Raw genomic sequence first — 13134 nt, forward strand, 5'->3', positions numbered from 1 at the left:
CAGGCAACGTGGCAGGCCCAAACGGTCAGAAGACAAGGCAGATATCAGATCCAGACCCCATCAAACAAACAGACAAGCAAGCAAAGCAAGCTTTCCCATAGCTTTCCCATAGCTTCCCCTTCTATTGGAAGCAGGCCATAACCTGGAGATTTCCTGGCGATTATATCACACCTGCCAACGCTGTGAATCCTAGTCCGGCCAACTCGACACAAAACCTTTTATGGTCACCGTTGGAAACAAAGACACAGCCCATTGTTAGAGCGTAGCCTTGGTGACAGGATACCGGAGATCACGTGATACAATTTTGCCAAACCGGTGAGCTACCTATTCATGGCAAATACCTCTTTTCAGCAGCATAAATGCCAAGGTTGACCTCACGGGATGGAGCACACAGGCATCAAATAGACTAATCTGTGGAAAGAATCTGACAGAGAAAGAAGATCAATATCATCCGTTCAGCGAGGCCAGGGGCTGACTGGGGAACAGACCATCAACGGCTCATGGGCAAGTCCAAGTGGAAGCTGCAGGAAGTTGTAAGTCCCACCGACCACCAGAAAGACAACAGCCTCAGAGTCCCTGTGGGGCAGCTCTACTGTTGCCCGGGCTCGCTGTGGGTCACAATCGACACGATGAAGCCAAAGGGCAACACGAATGTTCTACAGGCGACTTCCTGAGGAACTGCGCACCCCAAGCCTCCCACAGTGGCTGCCCCATTTCACAAACCTACCTGGGAGCTTCCATCTCTCCCACCTGGGAGGTTGCTATAGCTCCCACTTCTTCCTCTGTACCCAGGAATCCGTTCATTCGCTTACTCAGGCGTTCAGTCTCCCCTTCAACCAAGCTTGTCTGGGTGCCAGCTGGCTGCTGGCCACTGGCCACGGTGACCCAGCGAGGAACAGAGGAGACCAGCACCCGGACTCCGGAGTTCCTGAGACTCTCAGGGGAAGTGACAAGACCAAGCCAGAGACACAGATCCGGGCAGTGGAGGTGACATTTTGGTGAACACCTGAAGGTGAGGGAGGGGAGTCTCTGAAGATGAGCATTAAGGCGGAGGACAAAGGCTTGTGCAAAGGCCCTGGGGTAGGACTGGTCTGGTTGGCTGCAGCGGCAGTGAACAGAGTGGAGGGAGCTGGGGAGAGGGGAGGAGAGGGCAAAGAGGGGACAGGGCAGGAGTTTGCAATGTGGGGAGGACTTGGACTTTGAGCCCAACGGAGATAGAAGCCCCCCCCCCCAAGGCTGGGGAACCCTGCAAGGTTCAATCCGCTTGCTCGGGTTCCACCGGCGTCCCCCACCCTGCCCACCCCCCAGGGTCGTTTGTTCTAATTCAGGATCCTTGTTATTCCAGGCCCGGGCCCCCCCCTGAGGACCGCCCGGTGTCCCCAGGGAGGGCGCAGCTGGCCCTAGCAGAGCCCGGACACCTGGGGCCCGCGCCCCCTCCACTGCCCGCGGTGTCGCCTTCCCGAGCAGCTCGGATTCCAGGATCCCCTTACCCGGGCGGCTCGACTGTCCAGCGCTGGGCCGGGGGAGGGGAGGCTGCAGGAAGCGGCGGATCCGGCGGCGGCGGCGGTGGCGCGGGTGGCCGAGTTGCTGGCCATGGAGAGCGCCGCGGCCCGCGAGCCCCGGGGGGCTGAGGCCCAGCGCCCGTCCGCGCCCCCGCCCTCGCCCTGCGAGCCCCCCGCAGCGCCCCGCGCCCGCCCGCGCCTGGTCTTTCGCACGCAGCTGGCGCACGGCAGCCCCACGGGCAAGATCGAGGGCTTCAGCAACGTCCGCGAGCTCTACGCCAGGATCGCGGAGGCCTTCGGCATCGCGCCCACCGAGGTGAGGGTCACTGGTTCGGGGCCCAGCGGGGGAGGCCCCGCCCAGCCGGATCCCCCGACGGGGCGGCCCACGCCCGGATGGGGGAGCTCCGATCCCTGGCGGAGAGGCTCGTTGCCCTGATCTCGGGGACGCAGCTCTCAAATCCGTGGTGCCCACACCCCGGGGGCTCTCCAGGCTCTTGGGAGCAGAAGCGAGCCGGGAGGAGCCCACCCCGGCACTTCCAGGAGTCCATTCCTTGGACCCAGCTGGGAACAGGTCCCAGCCCCGCCCGGCGCCCCCCACTCCACCCCCGGCCCCAGGAGAGCCTCAGAGGGTCATGGGCGCGGCTAGGGGCTGGGATCCGAGCCGCCTGGAGCAGAGGAGCGGCCAGCTGCCCTGCCCAGGCCAGGCTGGGCGGCCGCAGGGGGTCCCCCCCCCCCCGCCCGCGCCTGCTCAGGTCCGTGCCCCTTGCAGCCCCAAGAGGGCGCGCGAACCCCGCACTGCTGAGAGCGCACGCCAGATCCGAGGGGTAACACCTGGGACTCTGAGGGTTGCACTGGGACGGGGGTGGGGGTGAGGATCTTTAGGGGCCCCGATCTTCTCAGGTCCCCGACCCCTTCTGGGCGGTCGCCCATCCCCCTGCCTTTTCCCGTGGTGGCTGGGATCCGGGGAGGAGTCCCTGAGTGACACAACCAACGGTCCAGCACTGACCGCTAGCCAGTCCGTTCCAACGGGTGAATTGGAAAAAGGCCCAGCGATCTGCTTGCTAAACGTCCCAGCTTTGCACGCCCTCTGGGGCACCAGTTCTACTCCACACCCTTAGGATCGTCCGTGGTAGGACTCCACTGGGCACCCATTGTGCCCTTGCTATTGGAATCCTGAGGGTGGAGGTCGGGGAGGGCCACCTGCGCCAGCTTTATGCCCCTGTCGTCCTGGGTTTCCCTATCATGTTGAGAGCCATCATCTCAGTTGTTCTGGGCAGACAGAGTGGTCAGGGATCATTGCTGTTCATTCTCCCCTTCACACACACCCCTCCTTTGGGGCCAGATCTTGTTCTGTACCCTGAATAGCCACAAGGTGGACATGCAGAAGCTCTTGGGCGGCCAGATCGGCCTGGAGGATTTCATCTTCGCCCACGTGCGGGGCGAGACTAAGGAGGTGGAGGTCACCAAGACGGAGGATGCCCTGGGACTGACCATCACCGACAACGGGGCCGGTTATGCCTTCATCAAGGTCGGTGCTCAAGGCTGTGTGGTGCCTGCAGGCCTGGGGGGAGACCCAAGTGCTCAGAGCCCTGGGGGGGGTGTGTGCTGGGTGGCATGGGAGTGACGCTGGGCCCCCACAGAGAATCAAAGAGGGCAGTATCATCAACCGCATCGAGGCCGTGTGTGTGGGCGACAGCATCGAAGCCATCAACGATCACTCCATCGTCGGCTGCCGGCACTATGAGGTGGCCAAGATGCTCCGGGAGCTGCCCAAGTCCCAGCCCTTCACCCTTCGCCTGGTGCAGCCCAAGAGAGCCTTCGGTGAGGGGCGGTGGGGGAGAGGGGTGGAATGTTCTAGAAGCATCTGGTGAGCTGGCACTGAAGTTGGAACGGGCTCGTGGTTTCTCAGACTGTTCTAGAATCTGACCAAGGATGAATTAGTGGTGTCGGGTGAAGCATCGTCTAAAACTCACTTCATAAAATGTCTGGGGCATTTTAAGGCGGAGCCCCGATGGCCTAGTGGTTGTATGTTGGGGTACTAAACGCAAGGTTAGCAGTTCTAAGCCCCTCAGGAGACAGAGGGGGCTTTCTACTCCTGTGAAGAGCTACAGTCTCCAAAGCCCACAGGGGCAGCTCTGCCCTGTCCTACAGGGTCGCGCTGAGTCAGAGTGGACTGGATGGAAGGCTGATTTGAACGACTAGGGCGTTAGGGCGAGGGTGCGTAGAAGAGAATGGTTTTCAGAGACTTCTAGAAGGGGCATTCCTAAGGGAAAACCTGTGACTAGTGGCCCCAGACCTGGGGGGTGGGGGTAGGGAATGTAAACACACTGCCACGGAGTCGATTTTGACTCACGGTGAGCCTGCAGGACAGGGTAAACTATAGGCCAGTGGGCTTCTGAGACCATCACACTTCACGTTGGAAGGAAGCCTCGTCTTTCTCCCTTGGTGCTGCTGGTGGGCCCTGCTGCTGACCCTGTGGTTAGCTGACCCACGTGGTCCATCCCGGGTGCAACTGTAGCGGACGCACCACTAGGGGCAGCTTTTACAAACAGAAGTGGGTGCTCTCAGGGATTTTGGAGGCTACAGGTATCCTTTCAGAGGACCACCTCACGGGGAAGGCTTTCCCCCTGTTGGCTCCGGGGCAAGGTCCTTGTGTCCCTATTGAACTTCTGCTTTCTGGTTCCTCCCTGTTCCTTGACGTCTTTCTTGCCCCGTCTCACCTCTGTAGGCCTGTTAAGCTCCTTTAACAAGGAGCTGAGCGAGCTCTGAAGGAGGAGCCCCGGTGGGATAGTGGTAATGAGGTTGGCTGCTAACCGCAGGTCAGCAGTTTGAATCCGGCTGCTCCAAAGGGTGACAGTTTTGGGGCTCTAGGAGTCAGTAGGCCTCGATGTCAGGAAGACGACGGGAGCCCCAAAATAAACACTTTCACTGCCATTGACTCGCAGTGACCCCCAAGCCGACCCTATAGGGCAGGGGAAAACTGCTTCTGTGGGTTTCCAAGCCTGTAACCCCCGATGGGAGTGGAAAGCCTCTGCTGACCTGCCACTAGCAGTCCATTATGTAGATTTGCTGCCACTCAGCCAACTCAAGACGCATCCCACGCTAGTTCCGTCCTCGCCTTACACAATCACCTCACCCCCAAGTGGTCACCAAACCACACGCAGAAGCCCAAGGCCATTGATGCCAACCCACAGCGACCCCAGAGGACGGGGGAGAACAGCCCCAGTGGGTTTGGGAGGCAGTAACGCTTCACGGGAGTAGAAAGCCAGTTGGGGAGCAGCTGGTAAGCTTTTTGGGGTGTCCTCTGATGAGCAGCTAACACATTAACTTTACACTAAGATGGGGTTATCGGCACATATTTTGGGGAACAAAATGCAACACCCTAATGTCGGTCCATGGATGAGATTGGGGGCTGCCTCTCGAGAACGTTTCTCCACATCCATACCATGACATTGTGGGTGCCTTCGGTGCACCCTTAAGGTATCAAGCACGATTCCTGGCTTCCACTGACCAAATGTCAACAGCATCCCTTACCTCCTGCGCACAGCTGGGAGAAGCACCAATCTGCACGGGCACCCCTCAGTTGGAGACCTCTGCTCCAGGGGGCTTACCGTCCTTCCTGGTAGCTCGTGTCTTCCTTGACCTTCTCCATAGAAGCAGCCCCAAATTCACATGGGGTCTGACACCCCCTTCTCTCTCTTCAGTACTGCTCTCAGACAAAGCTTCCAGAAGTCCTTTGGCACACCAGGGGGCCAGTCCCAGGCCCTGGCGGTGTGGGGGGGGTCAGGCAGGGTGGCATATAGGGTACTAGGTCTGACCTGGAGCAGGGTAGGGGGCTCTGAAAAGCCAGGTCTGTGATGTTCTAGAACTGGGGCTGGCAAACTTCTGAGTCAACTCTATTTCTCAGAACAATTTTTAAAGTATTCGAGAGCCATGAATGGGTTTTCACAAACAAGCGAGACCACCATTGTCTAAATATCTTTTACAAATTTTGTAAATGAAACTAGGAGAAATTTATTGTCATGTTCAAGTTTACTTCAGAGCCACAAGTCCGTGGAAAGGTCCGCCTATGGCTAGGCTAGCAAGCTGTAGTTTGCTGCCCAAAGAGAGTCCCTGGTTGACCTTTTGGGGGTGTGGGGTGTCTGAAGTCGGTCCCTCTAGAGCAGTGGTTCTCAACCTTCCTAATGCCAAGACCCTTTCAGACAGACCTCCCCCCAAGCATTAAATTATTTTCTTTGCTACTTCATAGCTGTCATTTTGCTACTGTGAAGAATCGGGCGATCCCTGTGAAAGGGTCATTTGACACCCCCCCATGGGTCGCGACCCACAGGTTGAGAACCACTGCTCTAGACCAAATCTTTTTGAAAGAAAAAGGGGAAAAGGTAGCAGGGTTTGGATTGGAGGAAGCCTTCCTGCGGAGGCAGAAATGAACGGTGGTTCCCGATCCGATCTGTAATCACGGCTCCATCCTGGTCCCTGGACCAGTTTCCCGGAGAGACAGGAGTTGTGGATTCTCAATCCAGGATCTTTGCAGATTTGCCCCATGGGCACAAAGAGAGGGGTCTTTACAGCAGCAAAAGATTCTGGAAAAGGCTTAGCGGCTGGCTCCCAGGGCTTACAAAGAGGTAGATTCATCCAGGGCGCCCTGATGACGCAATGGGTTAGGGGCTGGCTTGCAAACCGCAAGGTCAGTGGCTTGAACCCACCGAAAGACGAGACTTTCTACTCCCGGAGAGTTAGCATCTCAGAAACCCACAGGGGCAGTTCCGTCCTGTGCTCTGGGGAGGCGATGAGGCTGGAGGGGCGTGAGGACAGCCAGTTCAGCTGAGGGTGGAGATCCGTCCAGAACGGACGCCCGCCCCCCTTCTGACGTCTGCAGATATGATTGGTCAGAGGAGTCGAAGCAGCAAGTGCTCTGTGGAGTCCAAGGTGACCAGCGGGAGGGAGACCCTGCGCCTTCGTGCTGGGGGTGCGGCCACCGTGGAGGAAGTGGTAAGTGAAGGGGAGGGGGGTCTTCACTGATGTAATGAGACCCTCCTCCTCTCTGAGGTTCAGTTACCCTGCCTGCAGGGCCGACCCCAAGCATGGGCTGATGGGAGGTCCGGGTCTTCTCTAATCTGACGGGGTGGGGGCCCAGGGCAGATGCTGAGTCCCCGCTTCGAACCCCTGCCCTCCCAGCCCAGTGAGTTCGAGGAGGAGGCCTCCCGGAGGGTGGACGACCTGCTGGAAAGTTACATGGGCATTCGGGATCCTGAGCTGGGTAAGGGGCCAGGGTAAGCTGGGTGGACCCCAGGGGGTGGGCAGTCCTTGGGGAGGAGGCAGGGGCCCAGGGGAGGTTGGCGCTCAGGGAGCAGCCTCACGCCTGGTCTTCCCCACCCCCCTCCATTTGCAGCGTCCACCATGGTGGGGACTTCCAAGATGACAGCCAGCGTTCAGGAGTTTGCGCGCCGTTTAGACTCAGTCTTGGGAGAGTTTGCTTTTCCGGACGAGTTTGTGGTGGAAGTGTGGGCCGCCATCGGCGAGGCCAGGGAAGCCTGTGGCTAGTCTGCCCCGGGGGCGAGCGCAGCCCCAGCCCAGAGTCCAGCCCCCAGCCCCAGCCCAGATCTGAGCCCCGGCCCTGCTCCAGGCCCCAGCACTCCTCTATAACCCAGGAGAATGCAGAGGCTAGGGTCAGCTCCGGGACCCAGCTCAGCTGTGAGGCCAGGCTCAGAGCTGAGGCCAAGCCATGCTCTCGAGCCCACAGCAACTTGAAGAACAGGTCTAGCTTGCAGACCAGGCCCCTTTCTAGAACCCAGTCCAGCTCTGAGACCACGCGTTGCTCCAGGGCCCAAGTCAGCTCTGAATCTAAGCCCATCTCCAGAAGCCTGTCCCGCTCTGAAAGCAAGCCCAGTCGTGCGACCCAGACAAACTTTAAGACAAAGCCCAGCCCTGAGACCAGCCCAGGTCCGGAAAGCCAGCCCAGCTCCCAAACTCCACCCAACTCTGGAACTCAGGACAGCTCCTTGGTGCCACTGCTCGTGGACGCCAACTCAGGAGCCCCAGCTGTTCCTGGAACCATGGTGACCCCTAAGAAGCAGCCAAGCATCAGGACACAGGGCCACTCCCAAACACAGCCCTGTTCCGGAACCCAGAGCTATTTCACAAGCCAGGCCACATCCAAAACCCAGCCGGGCTCTGAAACCCAGCCGCAAGCCAGCGCCCACCCACACCCCGGGGTCCAGTCCAGCTCCAGCGATGAATCCAGCTGGGAGGCTGAGTCCGGCCCTAGAACCCCACCTGCTGTGGCCACCAGGCCCAGCTCCAGAACTCAGCGGGGCCCTGAGTCCCGCTCCTCAGTCCACATGCAACCAAGCTCAGGGATGTGGTCCAGCACTGGGACCCAGACCCACTTCAAGACCTGGCCTCGCTCCAGAGCCCAGCCTGGCCCTGGAGCTCAGCTCCGTCCAGGAATCCAGACCGACTGGGAAGGCTCAGCCAGCTTCCAAACACAACCCCATGGGGAGACCCAGCCAAGTTCCAGGCTGCAACCCAACTCCGGAATTAAGTCTAGTCCTGGAACTCAGTGCAGCGTGGTGACAGAGTTAAGCTCCAAGACCCTCCCCAACTCAGAAAGTAGGGCCAGTTCCTGGGCCCAGTCCCACGCAGGAGCTCAATCAGGCCCTGGGCCTCAGGCCATTTCTAAAACGCTGCCCAGTTCGAGAGCCCAGCACTGGTCCACAGCCCAAACCGGCTCAGAGACTCAGCCAGACTCTGGGGTGCACAGCAGCTCTGGGACCCAGCCCAGCTCCCAGGGTCAGTTCGGTTCTGAGACTCAGCCCAGCTCTGGGACCCTGCCCCGTTCCAGAACCCATTTCAGCTCTAGAATTCAATTCAGCTCTGGGTCCCAGCCCAGTACTGAGATTCCGTCCACCTCTAGAGCCCAACCTAGCTCCAGAATTCAGTTTGGTTCTAAGGCCCAGCCCAGCTCAGGGAGCAAGCCCAGTTCCAGAACCCACCTCAGCTCTAGAATCCAGCTCAGCTCTGGAACTGAGATTAGCTCCCGGAATCAGTTTGGTTCTGAAACCCAGCCCAGCTCTGAGCCCCAGCTCAGCTCTAGAATGGAGCCCAGTTCCAGAGCCCCATTCAGTTCCAGGATTCAGTTCAGCTCTGAGACCCAGCCCAGCTCTGGAACTCAGCTGAACTCTGAGACCCAGCCAAACTCCAGAACCCACCCCAGCTCTAGAACCCAGTTCAGCTCTAGAATTCAGTTCCGCCCTGGTTCCCAACCCAGCTCTGAGATTTCGTTCTGTTCTAGAACTCATCCCAGCTCCAGGATTCAGCTCAGCTCTGAGGCCCATCCTAGCTCCGAGCCCCCAACTAGCTCTAGAATCCAACCAAGCTTCAGAACCCAGCCCAGCACTGAGAGCCAGCCCAGCTCTAAGACCCAGCCCAGCCCTGAGACCCAACCCAGCTCTAAGACCCAGCCCAGCCCTGAGACCCAACCCAGCTCTAAGACCCAGCCCAGCCCTGAGACCCAACCCAGCTCTAAGACCCAGCCCAGCTCCAGAGCCCAGCCCAACCCTGAGACCCAGCCCAGCTCTAAGACCCAGCCCAGCCCTGAGACCCAGCCCAGTTCTAGAACCCATCTCAGCTCCAGAACCCAGCCCAGCTCTGAGACCCAACCCAGCTCTAAGACCCAGCCCAGTTCTGAGACCCCAACTAGCTCCACAATCCAGTCCAGCCCTGAGACCCACTCCAACCCTGAGGTCCAGCCTAGCTCCAGAGCCCAGTCCAGCCCTGAGACTCAGCCCAGTTTTAGAACCCAGCCCAGCTCCAGAGTCCAACCCAGCTCCAGAGCCCAGCCCAGCACTGAGAGCCAGCCCAGTTCAAGAACTCAGTCAGGACCTGGAGCCCCCTTAAGTTCCAGAAGCCAGCTTGTTTCTGGAACCCAACCCAGCTCCAGAAGTGGGCTCCGCCCACAGAACCCTAGTCTTATCCCTAACCCGCAGCTGGATCCCAAATCCCCAGGCAGACCACAGCCCCCAAGCCCGCCCCCCAGAGCCCCAACTCCAGCCCCCAGCAAAGTCCCAAAGCCTCTGCCTCAGCCCCATGATCTGGTACATGGTACCCAGGGCTCAGCCCAATGCCCACCAGTCTCCCCACTCTCCCCAAAGCCCCAGGCCTCCTCCACCCCCCAGAAGCCAGCCCTCTCCCCGAAACCCAAGTTAGGGCCGCAGAAGTCCACCTCACCTGCTCTATCTGTCACTCCCAGGCCTGTTCCCAGAGACCCCCTGTGCTCCCAGTCCCCTGAGCCCCCAGCTCAGGGCCCAGCCCCCTCCCTCAGGCCCCAGTGGTCAGCACCTGGTTTGCAAGCCTCAGGCCCATCCCCCTACCGCGGCAGGCCATAGCCTGGAGCGATATCATTTGGACCACCGTCGAAAAGTGGGCCTCACCCCCTCTTGACCCATCCAACTTGGGTCCCCCAGAATCAGGTGACCTCATCACACAGGGGTGTGTGGTGGGGGTGGGCAGGGGGCTCTGTGTCACCGGGCCCAGCCCTGAGATCCCAGGTCTGAGGACAGAAAGGGGGGCAGAGGCGAGGGTGGGGTGGGGGGCAGGAAGCAGCTCCCTCCTCATGTACCTCGAGGGCTGATGGCAAATAAAGGCACGTCTGTCCCTCCGAAGTGAGTGTCTTTTTCCTGAGGGCACCTGGCAGGTCAGGGGCCGGCAGGGCTGGGAGAACGTGGGGTGACGTCATGTGTAGTGAGCACCTACTATGTGTCAGACGCTCCCTGTGTGTGCCAGCTGATGGTGCGAACACACTAGGCATTCCATGGCCACCCAGCCAGCTGCCCGTCCCGTCAGTGTGTAAGTGCCCGGCGCTTTACGGCAGGTCCATGTGTTGTCTCCTGGGCTGACGTGCTCCCCAGACATGCAGCCGGCTGCCCATGTGCCCATCACCCACGGCATGCCACAAGCTGTTGATGGCAGTCCCCCAAATCCACGGGCGTTGAATCTGCTCCACCTGACAGCAACCCTGCACATGGACCCGAGGCCGTCAATCATCATAGGAGCAGACAGCCTCATCTTTCTCCCAAGGAGCGGCTGGTGGGTTTGAACCACTGACCTGAAGTTAGCAGCCACAACACCACCAGCCCCAACCCACCATGTGGCCAGCAGCCACACCACCACCAAACTACTAATGTACCGCCATGGAGCGGATACAGGAGGGTCTGAGCGCCATGGGGCAGGTATAGGACAGGGGAGACCTGCCCCCCTGCGTTTTGAGACAACTCTTCATGGGAGTCAAGCGCCTACTCTTCCTCCCACAAAGCCCCCGGAGGTTAGCAACTGACACGTAACCCACTACATCACCGGGGTGTCTCTTAATCACACGGGGTGGGGTGGGGGCTCCCATTGTCTTTGTCCCCTTTTTTCCACCGCCTTTTTGAAGCCCCCTCACAGAAGCTCCTCGGAAAGATGGTTGGGAGAGGGCAGCGTGCTCGGCACAGGAGAGGGTCCGTGACAAAGGAAGGCCCTGGAGGAGACAGGTGGACACCGCGGTGGCAACAGCGGGCTCAGCCATAAGGACAGTTGTGAGGCCAGCGCAGGGCCGAGCAGTTCCTTTCTGTGGCACAGAGGGGCACGGCATCGGGCGACACTGAGCAGTTCCTTTCTGTGGCACAGAGGGGCACGGCATCGGGCGACACTGAGCTGGCGGCACCTAATAGCAGCAGCAGCAGCAGCAACAGGCCTTGCATGGAGCTCGGGAAAGGCTGGGTCCATGAGCTGCGGAGTGCAGCCAGACCCCACCCCGCTCTGCTCAGACACATCTGCCCCCGAGCTGGGGGTAGAAATCTATTTTGGCAAGATATTAGGGGGCTGTGTGGGTGGGGGGGGAGCATCACCACTGTTTAAATTCAGTTCTTTTTTCAGGTGACCCCAGATGGAGTCTTAAGGGGGGCTGGGTGGACCCCCATTTCCTCGTGGAAATGTCTGGAAGGCGAGGGCTCATGCACTCTGAGCTTCCACCAACCCCAAGTCCATCTTGAGCGGATTCTGACTCAGGGCAGCTGTAGAGCCGGGCAGAGCGGGTCCTGGGGTTCCCTAGGTCGTGCATGGTTTTTCTCTGTGGAGGAGCTGATGGGTTAGCAGCGGGTGCTTAACTGCTGCACCACCAGGGCTCCTCACCTAGAGCCTTATAAATTGATTAGCTTCCAGAACCTTCTCCCTGCTAGATGCACACTGCTCCTTGGGTTGGGCACGCACAATAGGGGCGTTGAGAGATGGGAGGAAGCTTTGGAGAGGGCATCAGAAGAAGTCAGGGTCCACAGTTTTGATTAAAAACACCCCATAATGTCACCTCCTCAGCCCTCTGCCCACCCCAGCAGCAGAATCATTAAGAAGGGGAGGGAGTAGGGCACATCCTGGCCCTCCAAGCCTTGAGGACGATATTGCTGCTCAGAGCAGCCAGTCCACAGAGAAGACCATATGGCCTGCCCACTACGAGACACGACATCCCTCACTGACCCATAGCCCTACAGGGCACAACACTGGAGACACAGTGTGGGAATTGCGCCCGATCTGACCCCATCACACTGAGGCAAAACACTAAGGGTGTGGAACAGAACAGCAAGGGGAGCAGAGCAAGGAAGTCCCGAGGGAGTACCAAAAATAGACTTTGGGGCCAGGGCTTGGCGCCCCATCAGACTGGACCGGAAAACACTCCTAAAGGCCAACAAGCAGTCCTTGAATTAACTACAGGCTTTTCTTTTTTGTTGCTGTTATATTTTTTATCATTGACTTATTGTTGTTCGATTTTATTTTGTTGGTTGGTTTTGCTGTCTTGTTTTTGTGCATGTAATTATCTCCGCAGGTCTGTCTGTCTAGATAAGATAGGCTGGATGAACAATCTGGAGGAGAAAACAACGGGATCAATGGTTCCCGTTCAGGGACATGGGAGAGAGGAAAGTGGGGGGAAAGGAAGTGGTGTTAACAAACCCAGGGACACGGGAACAGCAAGTGATCCAAATCTGTGGTGATGAGGGTGTAGGGCGCCTGGTACGGCATGATCAAGGGCAATGTAACTGAGAGGAATCACTGAAACCACTGAAGGATGAACATGATAGCGGGGCAAGAGGAAAGCAAAAGGAAACAGAGGAAAGAGCTCAGAGGCAAAGGGCATTTATAGAGCTCTAAATAAAGGAAGGTACATATGTAAGCATATTTATATATGCTTATATATTTATATATGAGGATGGGAAAATAGATCTCTATGTGCCTATATTTATATGTTTAGTATTAAGGTAGCAGATGGACTCTGGTCCTCCACTCAAGTACTCCCTCAATGGAAGAATGCTTTGTTCTATTAAACTGGCATTCCATGATGTTCATCTTCCCTACATGATCGCTGAAGACAAAGCGGGTGCATAAGTAAATGTGGTGAAGAAAGCTGATGGTGCCTGGCTATCAAAAGATATAGCGTCCGGGGTCTTAAAGGCTTGAAGATAAACAAGGGGACATCTAGTTCAGAAACAACAAAGCCCACATGGAAGAAGCACAGCAGGTGTCGAAGGGATCAGGTATCAGGCATCAAAGAACCAAAAAATCAAATCATTGTGAATGAGGGGGGTGGGTGCAGATTTGGGACTCA

General features: G+C 58.2%; 1 protein-coding gene across 1 annotated transcript; it reads left to right on the forward strand.

Annotated features, from left to right (window-relative positions):
- The first annotated feature begins 1383 nt into the window (after window positions 1-1383).
- On the forward strand, window positions 1384-7181 carry GIPC3 (GIPC PDZ domain containing family member 3). Its single transcript, XM_075545054.1, has 6 exons — window positions 1384-1818; window positions 2845-3030; window positions 3143-3323; window positions 6382-6494; window positions 6681-6762; window positions 6895-7181. Exons 1-6 carry the CDS (start codon window positions 1594-1596, stop codon window positions 7044-7046), a joined length of 939 nt encoding a protein of 312 aa, XP_075401169.1. The 5' UTR covers window positions 1384-1593; the 3' UTR covers window positions 7047-7181.
- The last annotated feature ends 5953 nt before the right edge of the window (window positions 7182-13134 follow it).

Source organism: Tenrec ecaudatus, chromosome 1 (genome assembly GCF_050624435.1).
Source record: "Tenrec ecaudatus isolate mTenEca1 chromosome 1, mTenEca1.hap1, whole genome shotgun sequence".
Taxonomy (NCBI): Eukaryota; Metazoa; Chordata; class Mammalia; order Afrosoricida; family Tenrecidae; genus Tenrec; species Tenrec ecaudatus.

What these genes read in the sequence shown, in the direction of transcription:
- GIPC3 (XM_075545054.1), top strand. Translation starts at nt 1,594, where the DNA reads ATGGAGAGCGCCGCGGCCCGCGAGCCCCGGGGGGCTGAGGCCCAGCGC. An exon ending in TCGGCATCGCGCCCACCGAG is followed by an intron (nt 1,819 to 2,844) that starts GTGAGGGTCACT and finishes CTTTGGGGCCAG; the next exon opens with ATCTTGTTCTGTACCCTGAA. An exon ending in CATTCGGGATCCTGAGCTGG is followed by an intron (nt 6,763 to 6,894) that starts GTAAGGGGCCAG and finishes CTCCATTTGCAG; the next exon opens with CGTCCACCATGGTGGGGACT.